This window comes from Ovis canadensis, chromosome X (assembly GCF_042477335.2).
Source record: "Ovis canadensis isolate MfBH-ARS-UI-01 breed Bighorn chromosome X, ARS-UI_OviCan_v2, whole genome shotgun sequence".
NCBI lineage: Eukaryota > Metazoa > Chordata > Mammalia > Artiodactyla > Bovidae > Ovis > Ovis canadensis.
Genome location: NC_091727.1, coordinates 50,345,875 through 50,365,961, shown reverse-complemented (window position 1 = coordinate 50,365,961; position 20,087 = coordinate 50,345,875). Strand labels below are relative to the sequence as shown.

At 37.4% G+C, this 20,087-nt stretch overlaps 1 protein-coding gene across 5 annotated transcripts in view; it reads left to right on the top strand.

Moving 5' to 3' along the window:
- Positions 1 to 2,251: 2,251 nt before the first annotated feature.
- The window catches only part of NBDY (negative regulator of P-body association), a 62,961-nt gene continuing 45,125 nt past the window's right edge, over positions 2,252 to 20,087 (top strand). The window contains exons 1-2 of one of the 5 annotated variants that reach the window (XR_011446128.1): positions 2,252 to 2,858; positions 4,486 to 4,622. Coding sequence is in view for 1 of the 5 variants with exons in the window: in XM_070289972.1 (XP_070146073.1) it covers positions 2,623 to 2,829 (207 nt within the window). In the remaining 4 variants the exon portion in view is untranslated. Of the gene's footprint in view, positions 2,859 to 4,485; positions 4,623 to 20,087 lie in introns of those variants that run through there. The other 4 variants (XR_011446129.1, XR_011446131.1, XR_011446130.1 and 1 more) reach the window with 4 other exon arrangements.

The following is a 20,087-nucleotide window of genomic DNA, read 5'->3' as shown; positions in this document are numbered from 1 at the left end:
CAATGCATAGGACAGGGTCTCAGCACAAAGAATGATCTGGCCTCAAATGTCAATAGTGCCAAGACCAAGAAACCTTGGGTTGGAATCTTTTCTTCTGAATTTGTCCATTCTTTCTCAGTCTTTACCACAGGCTTCTCCTATTCTGACCCTAATTACTTAATAGTCTGTCTTAGCAACACACTTCTTTTTTCTCTGCAGCTTCTCTTTGGAATATCACCCATAACTTCAACTACCACATCTGTGTTACTGACTGGAACAATTTTGTCTAGTCCCAACTGCTCTAGCTCTAGAGCATTGTTTCTTTTGATTTCATTTTACATTTTTTCATTAACTTACTGCTACATCTCTTGTCTTTATAAGTAGCATCTGATAGAAAACCACAGGGTCATTTATTTCCTAAACTAAGTATCTAGTTTGTGCAAAGGGCAACACTAGTACTCAGAGTAAGGTAGTGATGGTGATGAGAGGTAATCATGGTAATTACTTTAAATGCATTATCCTTGTAAAGCAATTATCCATCAATTAGAAAAAAAAATTCAATGCATTATCCCTGATTCAGTCAGTTCAGTCACTCAGTCATGTCCAACTCTTTGCCACCCCAAGAACTGCAGCACACCAGGACTCCCTGTCCATCACCAACTCCCGGAGTTCACTCAAACCCATGTCCATCGAGTCAGTGATGCCATCCAACCATCTCATCCTCTGTCGTCCCCTTTTCTTCCTGCCCTCAATCTTTCCCAGCATCAGGGTCTTTTCCAATGAGTCAGCTCTTCACCTCAGGTGGCCAAAGTATTGGAGTTTCAGCTTCAACATCAGTCCTTCCAATGAACACCCAGGACTGATCTCCTTTAGGATGGACTGGTTGGATCTCCTTGCAGTCCAAGGGACTCTGTAGAGTCTTCTCCAACACCACAGTTCAAAAGCATCAATTCTTCGGTGCTCAGCTTTCTTTATAGTACAACTCTTACATCCATATATGACCACTGGAAAAACCACAACCTTGACTAGATGGACCTTTGTTGACAAAGTAATGTCTCTGCTTTTTAATATGCTATCTAGGTTGGTCATAACTTTCCTTCCAAGGAGTAAGCGTCTTTTAATTTCATGGCTGCAGTCACCATCTGCAGTGATTATGGAGCCCAGAAAAATCCCTGATTATAACAATAGTTTTACAAGGAAAAAATTATTATCTCCTGGGAAGGAAAGGTGCAAGTGTTTAATTAACTACTTAAAATATAACAGTGTTTGTAAATAGAATATTTTAAAAGTGAGTTCTATTTTGACATTAAGGATTGCATTCTCTCCATTAAAAAACACTGGGAGCAGAGCTGGAAAAGTGTGTCCATAGTCACAGAGAGGTGGATGTGAATGATGAAGGTCTAAGAAGTTCCGCCTGTCTGTTTAGTTGCATCTGACTCTTTGTGAACCCATGGACTGTAGCCCCCAGGCTCCGCTGACCACGGGATTCTCCAGGCAAGAATACTGGAGTGGATAGCCAATCCCTTCTCCTGGTGATCTTCCCAACCCAGGGATCAAACCAGTGTCCCCTGCATTGCAGGCAGATTCTTTATCATCTGCGCCACCAGGGAAGCCCTAAGACATTCTGCTGCTGCTGCTGCTAAGTCGCTTCAGTAGTGTCCGACTCTATGTGACCCCAGAGACGGCAGCCCACCAGGCTCCCTCGTCCCTGGGATTCTCCAGGCAAGAACACTGGAGTGGGTTGCCATTTCCTTCTTCAGTGCCTGAAAGTGAAAAGTGAAAGTGAAAAGTGAAAGTGAAGTCGCTCAGTGGTGTCCGACCCTTATTCTAAGCCACAGTGTACCTGCTTCGGTTACTTACCACATATCACAGAATATAATACACCAGCCATAGTAGGATGAATCATTATTTTCCTTAACTGTAGAGAAGGAAAAAAAGGACAATGAAAGTATGACATACTGTCAATTGTCAGAGATTTCCTAGATGTTGACATATTTTAAAAAAGATAAGCCTTCAGAGATTTCTAATTTGTTAAAATATGAAGAAAAAACGTGATCTTAGATTCTGTGACATACGGTGAATTTGTTTTCCACATTCAATTTCCATGGTCGGTGCCTGTGTGCCAACTGCACTTCAGTCAAGTAAGACGTTTGTATATCGCTTTCTAAAGCGTCGTAGGTAGTTTTATGACTGTTGTGCTTCTGCAATTAGAACGTAAAGCTCTTAGCTTTTCAATCACCTCTTTGTTCTCCACACAAACACTCCCGCCCCCACACGCAGCGCCTTTCCACAATCTATGCAGATGTTTCCATTTAAGAGTAAACCTGAATTTGTTCTAATCTTAGAATTGCATAGATAGTATAGGACTGTCCACAGATTTAGTTACACTGGGGGCGAGGGAGACATCTACTAAATAAACGCTTCTTTTTTTTAAGACCCATCCTCGCAGAAATGTTAAAATAGGGTGGGGTAGGGAGCGGGGGCGGAGGCAGAGAGGGGATATACGTTTCAGGATACAGGAAATACGGAAAAAGCGAAACCCAGAGGAAGCTCTGTGCCTGGAGGGGACCCGCCGCCATCTCAGGTCTCTTTGCCTCGCCAGGGCCCACGGGAGAGAGCTGACACCCAGGTCCTATAATCCTTATGGGGGACCAACCTTGTACCTCCGGGAGATCCACGCTCCCACCTGGAAACACGCGGGAAACGAAGCCTCCAAAAAAGCGCTGCCTTCTAGCTCCACGTTGGGATTATCCTGAAGGAACCGCTAACGGAGGTAACACCACTCTCCCTTCCACACCTCCTCCGGCATCACCGGGCCTGAAGTCGCATCCACCTCCTCCAGAGAAGTAGTGCAATATACTTCTTCCACCGTAAACCAGGTCAGATTCTTTCTCATTTGGGACAACCAGGCTCTCTCAAACTTAATTATGCATTTCCGCAGATCTCCTTCTTTCTTTCCCTATTCTTTTCGCGATTTCAAAATTTAAAAAAAAAAAAATTCAGGCATTAAATAGCTCTTTCACAAAATATGTGGGGGTGAGTTTATGGATATTTAATAACATTAAGTAATTATTTTTAAATATATTTTTCAGTAGACGTATCTGTTGATTTGCTTGAAAGTCAGTTGGGCCCAGGTGAGGGGTACAAATGTTAATGACTTGATAATTGTTAAAGCTGAGTGATATATATATGGGGATTCATTAAACTGTTCTTGCTACTTTTGTATATATTTGAAGCTTTTCCGTTCAAAAAATGCCTGAATCAAGATCAATAACACCATTGTATTGAAGTCCTAATTCCTATAGCCATAGCTTTGTGCTAACAGAGTATTTTAAAGTGAACCTTCAGAGTTGTGTATTTCTCTGTGTATAACAGGAGAATTTAATGATTTAAAAAATATAATATGGTAAATCAAACCCTAGTACCATAATATTTGCTTGCTCAAGGTATTCAGGGAGCTTGGGGGATGGACCTTGAGCCATGAAAGAGGAAGGGGTAACTTTGGGTGGGCCTTAAAGGATGAGTGACATCTGCCTTGTGGAGGGGGCGGGAATGCTTTTCTGGCCTAGCTTTTCCAGAACAAAAGCCCCAAGCAGGTTTGTGCTAGGAAAAGCTTGTCTATAATTCTGGATGTATGAGAAAAACTAGGAGGTAAGATAGTGTTGCAGGAATTGAATACTTATGGTAAGGAGTATGCAGTTTAATCCATAAGCAGTGGAAACCATTGAAGATTTTCAAGGAAATGGTATATTTTAGGAGTCTGGTTTTTACTATCAGGAAAACAATCTTCAATTTAGATGATCTTACAGAATGCAAAAAATAAGGTCTGACTCAAAACTCATAGATTCTTGTACTCCAAATGAGACAAGCCATACTTTCTTCATTTATGCAATAAACTTTTAAGGAACTGTTGCAATGGACTAAGCACTATGCTGGGAACTGTAGGGGTTAGATAACTAAAGCACATAGGAGGGAAACAGATATTGAATGAATAGATCAATGATTGATGGGATTACAGTGGCAGCTTAAGGAAGTTCTGGACTTGGGGCTTGGTGGTAGTGCATAGTAAAAGAATGAGCTCTGCTGTGCTTGAAAGCTTCACTCAGTCATTCCTTACTGCCTAACTTTACCTCTCTGTTCAAAGGGGTAGAGTTGGGGTAAAGGGGAACCATAGGAATAGGAGTGCTTAAATAGAAAACAAAAGAGGTTGTATAGGGCAAAAAATGCAAGAAATATATAGTTTCCTCCAGTGATTCAAATCATTGAAACTATAATAACAAACATTTACTCAACATCTTATGTGCCAGACACTGTTCTTCAAAACTTCCCAGTGACTATGCTCTTAATTGCTGTGCAATAGATCCCATCTAATTCTGTCTGTATAACTTTTTCAGGTATACATAACTGAAATGGGGGTATGGTAGAACATAAGAACTTGAGGAGGCCATGGGTAATAGAGGAACAGTAAAAGAAGAAATGATTTAACCTTATTTTATTATTTTTCAGTCTATGAGGGATTGCAGTATGACTCCATTTCCTTGGTGTATTCATAAAATAGTTCACTCAGTGAAGACAGTGAAGATTATTGGCATTGCCACCCTGGTTTTTCTGATGTCCTGCACCAGGAAGTTGTAATTTTTAAGGTAATCTCTTCACTAAAAACTTATTAAAGAAGGAGGAGGAATACCAGTTGATTATAACACATTACAATAGTTAAAGTTAGCACCAGTGGTAAATTGGAACCATTTTCTACATTATATGAAACTATATATACCATATAATAATAATGCTATTTATAAGCTGTTTTGTTATATTCACTCCTAATTACCTTATAGTTTTTGGTATCATGGTGAAATGTATCTTTTAAACCACATTTTCAGATTATTGCTGGTAAATGGGAATGTGATATTGTAACATACTGATTTTATATGCTGTGAACTTTCTGATTTATATTTGTTCTAATAATATTTGTAGATTCTTTGTATTGTCTGTTAATTAAGTATATTATAAACAATGGAAATTTCTTCCTTTCCAATATTTATTTTTTAATTAGTCTTAGTGTGTTAGCTAGGATCTTTGGTATAACAAACTATAGTAGCAGTGGTAGAGGATTCTTTTGCTCCTGAATTTACAAGGGAATTTTTATAAATGTTTCACCATTTTTAGTATTTTCTTTCTCAGGTTATGTAAGTTCTTTTATATTCTTCGTTTGCTAAGAGCTTTTATTATGGATGAGTATGGAGCTTCTCCAAATACTGATCACATGGAGTTTTTTTCTTCATTAACATGACACTGAGACTATGTGGTAAATTACAGTATTCAGTTTTCTAATATGTTTCTTGCTTCTGGTTTCATCAGGTCTTACCATTGAATATTCTGTCTCTTATTTTAATAATTTTTCCTTTTATTTTCTTTTTGTTTGCTCTTTTTCTAATTTATTTGGACCATTAGCTCAGTAATTTTAAAATTTTCTTTCCTAAAATAATTTATAACCATAAGTTTTCTACTATGTACTACTTTAGAAGAATTTCATAGGTTTTTATATGGAGTATTTTTATTATTATTCAATTATTATTTTATAATTGCTCTTAAGATTTATTTTTGACTCATGAGTTATTTGGGTTTTTTAAATTTACAAACATGGATCTATTTTTTAGAAATCATACTGTGAAATCATTAATCCAATTACCATTAAACATTTTATTTTCTATTTTAAAATATTTAATGTTTTTTATTCTTGTAGCAAAAAGCAAAATTATACACTGGCTCCTCATCTCAATAGATTTCAGCAATATAAAACTTTTTCTTTCATTAAATACATAGGAAAACTCTGATTGATTATGCTGTTCAATGATGGAGTTATTGCTGATATTTATACTTGTGGTTTTCTCTTTTTTATATAAATTTATTAATATAAATTTATTTATTTTAATTGGAGGTTAATTACTTTACAATATTGCATTGGTTTTGCCATACATCAGCATGAATCCACCACAGGTATACACGTGTTCCCCATCCTGAACCCCTCTCCCTCCTCCCTCCCCATACCATCCCTTTGGATCCTCTCAGTGCAGCAGCCCCAAGCATCCAGTATCATGCATTAAACCTGGACTGATGATTCGTTTCATATATGATATTATACATGTTTCAATGCCATTCTCCCACATCCCACCCTCTCCCTCTCCCACAGAGTCCAAAAGACTGCTCTGTACATCTGTGTCTCTTTTGCTGTCTTGCATACAGGGTTATCATTCCCATCTTTCTAAACTCCATATATATGCATTAGAATACTGTATTGGTGTTTTTCTTTCTGGCTTACTTCACTCTGTATAATAGGCTCCAGTTTCATCCACCTCATTATAACTGATTCAAATGTATTCTTTTTAATGGCTGCACAATACTCCATTGTGTATATGTACCACAGCTTTCTTATCCATTCATCTGCTGATGGACATCTAGGTTGCTTCCATGTCCTGGCTATTATAAACAGTGCTGCGATGAACATTGGGGTACACGTGTCTCTTTCAATTGTGGTTTCCTCGGTGTGTATGCCCAGCAGTGGGATTGCTGGGTCATATGGCAGTTCTATTTCCAGTTTTTTAAGGAATTTCCACACTGTTCTCCATAGTGGTTGTACTAGTTTGCATTCCCACTAACAGTGTAAGAGGGTTCCCTTTTCTCCACAACCTCTCCAGCATTTATTGCTTGTAGACTTTTGGATCGCAGCCATTCTGACTGGCGTGAAATGGTACCTCATTGTGGTTTTGATTTGCATTTCTCTGATAATGAGTGATGTTGAGCATCTTTTCATGTGTTTGTTAGCCATCTGTATGTCTTCTTTGGAGAAATGTCTATTTAGTTCTTTGGCCCATTTTTTGATTGGGCTGTTTATTTTTCCAGAATTGAGCTGCAGGAGTTGCTTGTATATTTTTGAGATTAGTTGTCAGTTGCTTCATTTGCTGTTATTTTCTCCCATTCAGAAGGCTGTTTTTTCACCTGGCTTAGAGATTCCTTTGTTGTGCAGAAGCTTTTAAGTTTAATTAGGTCCCATTTGTTTAGTTTTGCTTTTATTTCCAGTATTCTGGGAGGTGGGTCATAGAGGATCCTGCTGTGATGTATATCAGAGAGTGGTTGCCTATGTTCTCCTCTAGGAGTTTTATAGTTTCTGGTCTTACATTTAGATCTTTAATCCATTTTGAGTTTATTTTTGTGTATGGTGTTAGAAAGTGTTCTAGTTTCATTCTTTTACAAGTGGTTAACCAGTTCTCCCCGCATCACTTGTTAAAGAGATTTTCTTTTCTCCATTGTATATTCTTGCCTCCTTTGTCAAAGATAAGGTGTCCATACTTGTGGTTTTATATCTTTTATTTTTATCTAATTCTACACCTAAAGAAAAATTGTGAGAATATTACAAAGAACTCCTATACACTTTTTATCCAGGTTCACCAATTACCATTTTGCCATGTTTGCTTTAAAATTCTTAATGTCTGTTTCTCCCTCTCATTCCCCTTTTCTCTTTCCCTTTACTGTTGTCTACCTCTCCCGCCCCTTGGTCTGTTTTCTACCTCCTCCTCTTCCTGTCTCCTTCTCTCTCTGTGAGCTGTTCAAGAGTAACTTGGAGACTCCAAGTGCTTTTACTTATAAATACTTCAGTGTATATTCTCTCAGAATAATACCTTTTTCTTTCATAACCTCAGTTGCTACTGCTAAGTCACTTCAGTCATGTCCGACTATGTGCGACCCCATAGACGGCAGCCCACCAGGCTCCCCTGTCCCTGGGATTGTCCAGGCAAGAACACTGGAGTGGGTTGCCATTTCCTCCTTCAATGCATAAAAGTGAAAAGAGAAAGTGAAGTCGCTCAGTCATGTCTGACTCTTAGCAACCCCATGGACTGCAGCCTACTAGATTCCTCTGTCCATGGGATTTTCCAGGCAATAGTACTGGAGTGGGGTGCCATTGCCTTCTCCCGCATAACCTCAGTACCTGTACCAAAAGAGAATTTGGACCTCGTTCCAATTTTTGTTTCATAAACCTTTATTGTCAGGATTATACACTCATATTTATTGAAAAAGGGATGACTTTGGGAGAACATATATTTCAAGTGGACAGTGTAAGCTCTATTATAGTTCTTTTTCTCCTAGCTTTATTGAAATGTATTTGACATATAACAGTGTAAGTTTAAAGTGTACAGTACAGTGTGATGATTTGCTAAATGTGTATATTACAAAATGATTACCCACAATAAGATTAGGTAAGGCATCGGTCATTTAATATAATTAATGTTTGTGGGATGAAAACTTGTAAGATCTACTGTCCTAGCAACTTTTAAGTATACAATACAGAATTGTTAACTATGCTCACTATACTATAGTATTAATTATACTATAACAGTAGTTATGTAACTATATATTGATACAATAACTATAGTGTTATAGTATAATTTACATCATGCTGTAGATTAGTGCCTCCAAATTTATTCCTGTAACTGAAAGTTTATATCCTTTGATCACCTTTATACATTTTTCCTACCTTCCCATCCCTGGAAACCACCAATTTACTTTGTTTCTATGAGTTTTTTTAAATTATTATTTTTAATAAGATTCCATGTATAGGTAAGAGCATTCAGTATTTATCTTTTTCTGTCTGATTTAACCTCACTTCGCCTGATACCCTCAAGGTTTATCACTGTGTCATAAGTCCCTTCTTTTTATAGCTGAATAATGTTCCAGTGTAGTGTGTGTGTGTGTGTGTGTATCACGTTTTCTTTCTCCATTAATCTGTCAGTGACACTTAGATTGTTTCCGCATCTTGCCTATTGTAAAGAATGATGCAGTAAAATTGGGATTGTATGTATCTCGTGATCGTGATTTCATTTCCTCAGAAGTGGAATTGCTGGACCATATGGTAGTTCTATTTTTAATTCTTTGAGGAACCTCCATACTGCTCTCCATAGTAGATATTTCACTTCACACTCCCATCAAGGAATATGCAAGGGTTCACTTCTCTCTATATCATCACAGGCATTTTTTTATCTCCTGCCTTTGTTAATAGCCATTCTAAAAAGTGTGAGATATCTCGTTGTGGCCTTGATTTCCTTTTCCTTGATGATTAATGATGTTTAGTACCTTTTCATATACCTGTTGGCGATCTGTATGTCTTTGGGAAAATGTCTATTTAGGTCTTTTGTACCTTTTTGAATTAGATTATTTGTTTTATTGATATTGAGTTGTATGAGTATATATTTTGTATATTAATTTCTTATCAGATATGTGTTTTAAAATGTTTTTCCCCATCCACAGATTCCTGTTCATATTGATTTTTTTTTTTTTTTTTTTGCTGTGCAGAAGGTTTTTGTTTGATGTAGTCCCATTTGTTTATTTTTTGCCTTTGTTGCTTACGTTTTGGGTCATATCCATAAAATCATTGCAAAGACAAATGTCAACAAGCTTTTTACTTGTTTGCTTCTAGGAATTTTAAGTCTTTAATCTATTTTGAATTAATCTTTGCCAGTGGTGTAAGACTGGGCTCCAGTTTTATTCTTTTTCATGTGAATATTCAGTTTTCTCAGCATTGTTTATGAAATAGACTATCTGTTCTCCATTAAGTACTCTTGAATCCCTTGTCAAACATTAGTTGACTGTATATGCAAGGTTTTATTCTGGGCTTTCAATTCTGTTCCAAGGCCTATGTGTTTGTTTTTATGTCAGCACCATGCTCTTTTGATTACTATAGCTTTGTAGTATATCATAAATTAGTATTCCAATATTATTATCTAGACCATATTGCACTTTGACCAGTTTGTTCCAATAATGTGTTTTATAGCTGTGTTATTTTCTTGATCAAAGTTTCAATCAAGGATGATGTGCTGCATTTAGTTCCATGTTTCTTCAGTTTTCTTTAACCTGGCACAGTTCAACCTTTCTTTGTCTCTGATGACAATGCCAGTTTAAAGATTTCTGGACAATTGTAGACAATTGTTTTATAGGTTGTTCCTAAACTTAAATCTGTGTGCCCATTCCTCATTATTATATTTAGATTATGGAATTTGGCAGGAATGTCAGAGAAGTAATGTATTGTTCTCAGGGCAGCATATCAGTGGCACATAATGCTGATTTGACCCCTTAGAAGAAATGTTAACCTTGATTACTTGGTTAAGATGATGTTTACTAGATTAATGCACTCTAAGTTTCCATTCTCTGCTTTATAGTTAATAAATTTGCATGGGGTACTTTGAAACTGTGTAGGTATCCTATTCCTCCTCAAACTAAAATCTGCTGGCTTTAATATCCATTGATAATTCTTGACTGAATCAGTTATTATCATGTTGCTGCTGCTGCTGCTGCTAAGTTGCTTCAGTCATGTCTGACTCTGTGTGACCCCATAGATGGCAGCCCACCAGGCTCTTCTGTCCCTGGGATTCTCCAGGCAAGAATACTGGAGTGGGTTGCCATTTCCTTCTCCAATGCATGAAAGTGAAAAGTGAAAGTGAAGTTGCTCAGTCGTGTCCGACTCTTCACGACCCAATGGACTGCAGCCTACCAGGCTCCTCTGCCCATGGGATTTTCCAAGCAAGAGTATTGGAGTGGGTTGCCATTGCCTTCTCCGAGTTATTACCCCTAATGGCTGCAAAATGGTCATTTTCTTTCTTTCTGGCTGCACTGGGTCTTTGTTGCTTTTGTGTGAGCTTTCTCTAGTTGCGGTGAGCAGGGGCTACTCTTCATTGCAGCGCCTGGGCTTCTCACTGCCTTGGCTTCTCCTGTTGCAGAGCACAGGCTTTAGGCTCACGGGCTTCGGTGGTTGTGGCACACAGGCTCAGTAGTTGTACTCTTGGGCCCTAGAGCTCATGGGCTTCAGTAGTTGCAGCACACGGTCTCGGTAATTGAAGCTTGTGGGCTTTAGAGCGTGGGCTCAGTGGTTGTGGTGCACAGGCTTAGTTGCTTTGCAACATGTGGAATCTTCCTGGGCTAGGGATCTAACCTGTGTCCCCTGCATTGGCAGGTGGATTCTTACCCACTGTGCCACCGGGGAGATCCTAAAATGATCATTTTCAAATGTCATCTTTTCACTACATTTATTACTTTGTATTCTGCTTCAAGGAAGAGGTTTTTTCCTCCTCCATTTATTTATTTGTTTATATTGGTTTGGACACATAGATTTTTATTTTATTTCATGAGTATGCTATTGCTATCATTATTTATTTTAATGCTCAAGTTGTCCCAGTGGCAACCTATTCAAGCTGGATTCTCTGTCCATTTGACATATTCCCATGATTAATACATACTTGACTTCAGCCATTTCCTTACTTTTTAACTTTTATGCTTGTTTTGTATTCCCTGCTTCATTGCCAATTTCTTTATGGATCTCTGGTACCTTTTTGTGGGAGATGGTATTTGGAAACCAAGATGTGGGTACATGGATATATTTTGAAAAAAACTTTAAACATTTTAAAGATTACTTTCCAGTTACAGTTATTACAAAATATTGGCTATATTTGCCATGTTGTATGATATATCCTTGAGCCAATCTTATACCCAATAATTTGTAACTCCCCCTTCTCCCTACTGGTAACCACTAGTTTGTTCTCTATATTTGTGAGTCTCTTCTTTTTTTGTTATGTGTGTATGAACTGTAGCCCACCAGGTTCCACTGTCCATGGGATTTTCCAGGCAAGAATACTGGAGTGGGTTGCCATGCCCTCCTTGAGAGGATCTTCCTGACCTAGGGATTGAACCTGCTTCTCCTGCATTGGCAGGTGGATTCTTTGCCACTAGTGCCACTTGAGAAACCTCTTTTTGGTTATATTCACTAGTTTTTTTTATTTTTAAAATTTTTTTTATTCTACATATAAGCGATACCGTACAGTATTTGTTTTCTCTGTTTGACTTATTTAGCTTAGCATAATACCCTCCATGTCCATCCGTGTTGCAGTAGATGGCATAATTTCATTTTTTTTTTTTTATGGCCGAGGAGTAGTCCATTGTGGGCTTCCCTGGTGGCTGAGTAAAGAATCTGACTGCCAATGCAGGAGATATTGGTTTGATCCCTGGCTTGTGAAGATCCCCTGAAGAAGGAAATGGCAACCCACTCCAGTATTCTTACCTGGGAAATCTGGACAGAGAAGCCTGGTGGGCTGGGGTTGCAAAAGAGTGGAACAGGACTTAGAGTCTAAACAATAGCAACAATAGTAGTTCTATTTTTTGTTTTTTGAGAAACTTTCAGACTGTTTTCCACAGTGTCTGTGCCAATTTCTGTGCCCACCAACAGTGTACAAGGGTCCCTTTTCTTCACATATTCTCTGACATTTTTTATTTGTGTTTCTTTTTGATGATAGCCCTTCTGGCAGGTATGAGGTGATATCTTATTGTGGTTTTGATTTCCATTTCCCTGATGGTTAGCAATGCTGAACATGTTTTCCTGTCCCTGTTGGCCATCTGCACTTCCTCTTTGGAAAAATGTCTATCTTATTCTTCCCGTTTTTCAGTTGGGCTGTGTTTATGATATTGAATTGTATAAGCTATTTATATATGTTGGATATTAATCCCTTATTGGTCATATCATTTGCAAATATTTTCTCCTATTCAGTAGCTTGTCTTTTCCTTTTATTGATAGTATCCTTGGCTGTGCAAAAACTTAAATTTGATTAGGTCCTATTTGTTCATTTTTGCTTTTGTTTCCTTTAAGAGACAGATTTAAAAAAATATTGCACAATTTATGTCAGTGTTTTGCCTGAGTCTTTCTCTAGGAGTTTTATAGTGTCCAGTCTTACATTTAGGTCTTTAATCCATTTTGAGTTTATTTTTGTATATGATATTAGAGGATGTTGTGATTTGATTCTTTTACATGTAGTTGTCCAGATTTCCCAGCACCGTTTATTGAAGAGACTATCTTTTCTCCACTGTGTATTCTTGCCTCCTTTGTCATTGATTAATGGCTGTGGCTGTGTGAGTTTGTTTTGGGGTTTTCTGTCTTGTTCCATTGATCTACACATCTGTTTTTGATTACTGTAGCTTTGTAATATAGTCTGAAGTCAGGGAGCATGTTTCTCTGTTCTTTCTCAAGATCATTTTGACTATTTGGGACCTTTTGTGTTTCTATACAAATTTTAAAATTTTTTTGTTCTAGTTTTGTGGAAAATGCCATTGATATTTTGATAAGGAAATGCACTGAATCTGTAGACTGCCTTGGGTAGTATAATCATTGTAACAATACTTATTTTTTCAATCCAGGAACATAGTATATCTATCTATTTGTCTTCAGTTTCATCAGTGTCATAGTTTTCAGAGTACAGGTCTTTCACCTCCATAGGTGGCTTTATTCTAGGTATTTTATTCTTTTTGATGCAATAGTGAATGGGATTGTTTCCTTAATTTCTGATAGTTCATTATTAGTGTATAGAAATGCAATGAATTTCTATATATTTATATTGTATCCTGCAACTTTACTGACAATTGATGAGGTCTAGTAGTTTACTGGTGGCATCTTTAGGATTTTCTACATGTAGTATCATGTTATCTGCAAACAGGGATAGCTTTATTTCTTCCTTTGGAGCACATGGTTATTTTTTAGCTTAGCATTTTTGTTACTCTTTTCCATTTAATTGCACTTAATACAGACAACATGGTTTACATGATACTGATTATTTAGTATATGTTGAGATATGCTTCATGTTTTAAAGAACATGATCAATTAGTGTTTCATGTGTGCTTGAAAATATTTTGTATATTCTAATTGTTTCATGTAGTATTCTGTAAATGTCTGTTAAACATACTGATTGTATTGGGTGTCTTCTATATCACTATTAATTCTGTTTACTACATCTATCAATTATTGAGACCAATTTAAAATCTTCCACTGTAGTTGTATAAATTCTTGTACTTTATATATATTCAAAAGTTTATTATTATGTGCATACAAGTCTAAAATAGATATACCTTTTTATCATTTTTAGTGACTCACTTGAATTTAAAATCTATTTTGTCTGATAGACTTCTTTTTGGGTGATATTTCTTTTTTTGATTCTTTTACTTAATTCTTTTTTTTCCCTTTATTTTTCAGAAAATTTTATGCCAAAAAATTGAATACACTGGCTTATTTCTGAATTTACCATCAGGATTTATAGTTAGAATTAAGGATAAGCTTTATAGCTTCAAACATTATTTTCTTCACAATTTTTTAAAAATTTTATGAAACTCCAACTCTTCAGGAATGTCAAAAGACATCATTCATGTAGATACATCATTTGTTTTTCTACATATGTTTTTCTTTCTCTTTGTGTGTATGTATATATGTATGTATACACATATATATGTATATATATACACACACACACACACACACACTAACCATTTGGAAGTAACTTGCAGATATCATGACACTTAAGCCTTAAACACATCAAAGAGTATCTCTTAAGAACAAGGATATAATATTCAGAAAAATTCAACTTTGATACAATTATCTAATATACCATTGATATCAAAGTTCCCTAATTGTCCTAACAATGTCCTTTATATCTTTTTATTTGTTTTGATCCAGGATCCAGTCAAGAATCATGCACTGTATTTAGCTGTCATGCCCCTTTAGTCTTTTAAAATCTAGAATAGTGCCTTCTCATTCTTTTCTTTTTGGAGAAGGAAATGGCAACCCACTCCAGTATTCTTGCCTGGACAAGCCCATGGACAGAGGAGTTTGGCAGGCTACAGTCCGTGGGGTTTCAAAGAGTCAGACACAACTGAACAACTAAGACAGACAATTTTTTTCTTTATATTTTTCATAACATTGGCAGTTTTGACAAGTTCAGGCAGTTGTCCTGCATTCATCCCACAATCTGAACATGTCTGCTTTACCAAGATTAATTTGAACATTTTTAGTAAGAAGACTACATAGGTGATGCTGTGTCCTTGCTATTGCATCACATCAGGAGACACAAAATGCCATTTGGTCCCATTCATTATTGATGATGCTAAGTTAGTTGATTTTGTTCAAACCACACACCCTACTTTCCTTAAGCAACCATAAACTATCTTCTACACCAGTATTCTATAGATTAGTAAACATAAATACCAATGATTTCTAAAAGCATGTGCTTTCTCAAAGAGAATATCTCAGGGTGGCATCAAACTCTGTTTAGTAATTGATACCTCAGTATCTTATTTTATTTGGGCATGACCTAGCTATTCAATAAACTTCCGTCGCTTAATTTAGAACAACTCTAAATATCAAATAAATTTTCAATACCTAGAGATTATATTTCAAAAAAATTTTATTGGAGTATAGTTGATTTAAAATTTTGTATTAGTTATTGGAGTTGGTGATGGACAGGGAGGCCTGGCATGCTGCAATTCATAGGGTTGCAAAAAGTCGGACATGACTGAGCGACTGAACTGAACTGATTAGTTTATGTATACCAAGGTGAATGAGTTATACATACACATATATCCTCTTTTATAGATTTTTTCCATCTAGATCATTACAGAGTATTGAGTGGAGTACCCTGTACTATACAGTACATGTTTGCTGGTTATTTGTTTTATATATAGTAGTGTGTATGCATTGATCCCAATCTCGCAATTTAACCCTCCCCCCATAGACCTTGGTAACCATAAGTTTGTTTTCGACACATGAGACTCTATTTCTGTTTTGTAAATATGTACATTTGTGCCATTTTCATAGATTACACAAATAAGTAATATCCTATGATATCTTTCTTTCTATGTCTGACTTACTTTAGTCAGTAGGACAATCTCTAGGTTCATCCATGTTGCTACAGATGACATTAGTTCTTTTTTATGAGTATTATTCCGTTGTACATGTGTACCACATCTTCTTTATCCATTCCACTGTTGATGGACATTTAGGTTGCTTCCACATCCTGGCTATTGTAAATAGTGCTGCAGTGAACACTGGGTAGCATGTATCAGTCTGAATTATGGCTTTCTCTAGATATATGCCTAGAAGTAGGATTACTGGATCATATGATAGTTCTGTTTTTAGTTTTGTAAGGAAATTTCATATTGATATCCATACTGACAGTACCTATTTACATTCCCACCAACAGTGTAGGAGAGTTCCCTTTTTTCCACACCCTTGAAACCGGGCACCTCAGACTGGAACTTGAACCCATGTGCTGGGACTTGAACCTGCCCAAAACCCTGATTGAGACTTGGCCTCATGGTGTTTTAATTAGAATCACTCACCTGGTGTCTGGATGAACTGAGGGTCAGGTTCTTTGTTTCTCAGTGCAGAACAAATTCAGCAAGAGGCAAAGTGATATGCATGAAGTAGGTTTATTAATATAGAAGGTTTGGGAGAGATACAAGCTGACAGGTGAGCATGCTCTGTCCTGAGGATTGTGTGGGCTGCAATTTTGTAATCAAAGGAAAATGGGGAAGAGAAAGACTGCCTTTGAGTAGACTTGAGAATAATAATATCACTAGCTTCTCTGTTGTAACAGGCAGAGGAGTGTCTGACCCTGTGAGATCAAACAGTTCACTCACTCAGTCGTGTCTGAGTCTGCAACTGTATGGAATGCAGCATGCCAGTCTTCCTTGTCTGTCACTAAATCTTGGAGCTTGCTCAAACTCATGTCCGTCAAGTCAATGATGCCATCCAACCATTTCATCCTCTGTCATCCCCTTCTGCATTCAGTCTTTCACAACAGCAGGGTCTTTCCTAATGAGTTAGTTCTTCATATCAGGTGGCCAAAGTATTGGAGGTTCAGCTTTAGCATCAGTCCTTCCAATGAATATTCAGGAATGATTTCCTTTAGGACTGACTGGTTGGATCTCCTTGCAGTCGAAGGGACTCCTAAGACTCTTCTCCAAAACCAAAGCATCAACTCTTCAGCGTTTAGCTTTCTTTATGGTCCAAATCTCACATCCATACACGACTACTGGAAGAATCATAGCTTTGACTATACAGACCTTTGTTGGTAAAGTAATGTATCTGCTTTTTAATATGCTGCCTAGGTTTGTCATAGCTTTTCAACCAGGGAGCAAGCGTCTTTTAATTTCATGGATGCAGTCACCATCTGCAGTGATTTTGGAAAACAAGAAAATAAATTTTGTCATTGTTTTAATTGTTTACCTATCTATTTGCCATGAAGTAATGGCACTGGATGGCATTATCTTAGTTTTTTGAATGTTGAGTTTTATGCCAGATTTTTTTTTATATTTTCTATAAGTTTAAATATAATTTTATTTAATTACTTTTTTAATTTTTATTTTTACTTTATTTTGCTTTACAATACTGTATTGGTTTTGCCATACATTGACATGAATCAGCCATGGGTGTGCATGAGTTCCCAATCCTGAACCCCCCTCCCACCTCCCACCCCATATCATCTCTCTGGATCTTCCCTGTGCACCAGCCCCAAGCATCCTGTATCCTACATCGAACATATATGCCAGCTTTTGCACTCTCCTCTTTCACCTTCATCAAGAGGCTAAGTTCCTCTTCACTTTCTGCCATAAGGGTAGTGTCATCTGCATATCTGAGGTAATTGCTGTTTCTCCTGGTAGTCTTAATTCAAGCTTGTGCTTCATCCAGTCTAGCATTTCTTATGATGAACTCTGCATATAAATTAAATCAGCAAGGTGACAATAATTAATAGTCTTAACATACTCCTTTCCCAATTTGGAACCAGTCTGTTGTTCCATATCCAGTTCTAACTGTTGCTTCTTGACCCATATACAGGTTTCTCAGGAGGCAAGTAAGGTCGTCTGGTATTCCCATCTCTTGAAGAATTTTCCAGTTTGTTGTGATCCACCTAGTCAAAGGCTTTAGCATAGTCACTAAAGAAGTAGATGTTTTTCAGGAACTCTGTTGTTTTTTTGATGATCCATTGGTGTTGGCAATTTGATCTCTGGTTTCTCTGCTTTTTCCAAATCCAGCTTGAACATCTGGAAGTTCTCAGTTCACATACTGTTAAAGGCTAGCTTGGGGAATTTTGAGCACTACTTTACTAGCATGCATGGTGAGTGCAATTGTGCAGTAGTTTGAACATTCTTTGGCATTGCCTTTCTTTGGGATTTGAATAAAAGCTGACCTTTTCCACTCCTGTGGCCACTGCTGAGTTTGTAAAATTTCCTGGCATGTTGAGTGCAGCACTTTAGCAGCATCATCTTTTAGGATTTGAAATAGCTCAGCTGGGACTCCATCACATCCACTAGCTTTGTTCATAGTGATGCTTCCTGAGACCCACTTGACTTCACACTCCAGGATGTCTGGCTCTAGATGAGTGATCATGCCATCATGGTTATCTGGGTCATGACGATCTATTTTGTATACTTCTGTGTACTCTTGCCACCTCTTCTTAATATCTTTTGCTTCTGTTAGGTCCATATCATTTCTATCCTTTATTATGCCCATCTTTGCATGAAATGTTCCCTTGGTATCTCTAATTTTCCTAAAGAGAACTCTAATCTTTCCCATTCTACTGTTTTCCTCTATTTCTTTGCATTGATAACTTAGGAAGTCTTTCTTATCTCTTCTTGCTATTTTTTGCAACTCTGCATTCACATGGGTATATCAAACTAGGATTATGTTAATGCAGATTCAAGTCAGTAGAAGGGGGTCAACATTTTTCTATCACCTAATGGACTGGGGCATAGCTCATAATTTTATTTATGGTTTTATAATCAAACTAGGATTATGTCAATGCAGATTCAAGTCAGTAGAAGGGGATCGACATTTTTCTGTCACCTAATGGACTGGGGCATAGCTCATAATTTTATTTATGGTTTGTTTTATAGATAACAAAGCCTGCTTCATTCCACGACATTCCAATAGCTTTCCTGATCCATCATTAACTTACAGTGGTCTTCCAAAGTTTCCTAGATTTCCCTCTCTATCTATAATCCCCTACTGGGACCTGTATAACTATCTGGTTCTTGTAACTGAGTCCACACTCATTGTGCTCACTGCACAACAGGCCAGTGAATCCAAGAGATGAGGTGTTGAGGCAAGGATTATGACTTTATCTGGAAAGCTAGCTGACCAAGAAGATGGCAGACTAATGTCTCAAATTAAGCATCTTTTCAGGGTCTGGATGCCATGTTCATTTATAGAATCAGAAAGAGAAAGAGAGAGAAAAGCAATGAGGAACTAAAGTCAAAAGGCAGAATAGAGAAGGAGAGGCAGTGAGAAGTAAAATAAAAAGGTTCTTCAGTCTTACAAAACATCTCCAAGAGTCAGTGTCTGGAAAGAATGTGTTCAGTTCAGTTCACTTGCTCAGTTGTGTCCCACTCTTTGTGAACACATGGACTGCAGCATGCCAGGTTTTCCTGTCCATCACCAACTCCCAGAGCTTGCTCAGACTCCTGTCCATTGAATCGGTGATGCCATCCAACCATCTCATCCTCTGTTATCCCCTTCTCCTGCCTTCAATCTTTCCCAGCATGAGGGTCTTTGTCAATGAGTCAGTTCTTCGTATCAAGTGGCCAAAGTATTGGAGTTCCAGCTTCAGTATCAGGATGTGTTAACAGGTCAGAAGGGCCTGATTATCTCTCTATGAGCTGGACAAAGGCACATTAGTTTACATTCAGGCAGTGGTACACTTAATATGCTAGCAAATTTTCAAAATTCACCATTAGCCACAGGACTTGAAAAGGTCAGTTTTAATTCCAATCCTAAAGAAGACAATGCGAAAGAATGTTCAAACTACCATACACTTGCACTCATTTCATATGGTAGCAAGATGACGGTCAAAATCCTTCAAGCTAAGCTTTGATAGTATGTGAACCAAGAAACTCCAAATGTACCAGCTGAATTTAGAAAGAGCAGAGAAACTAGAGATCAAATTGCCAGCACCCACTGGATTAAAGAAAAAGCAAGGGAATTCCAGAAAAACATCTACTTCTACTTTATTGACTATGCTAAAGCCTTTGACTGTGTGGATCACAACAAACTGGAAAGTTCTTAAAGAGATGGAAATACCAGACCACCTTACCTGTCCCTTGAGAAACTTGTATGTGGATCCAGAAGCAGCAGTTAGAACAAGGCATGGAACAGTGGACTGCTTCAAAGTTGAGAAAGAAATACATTGAGGCTATATGTCATTACCCTGTTCATTTAACTTATATGCAGATTTTGTCATGTGAAATGCTGGACT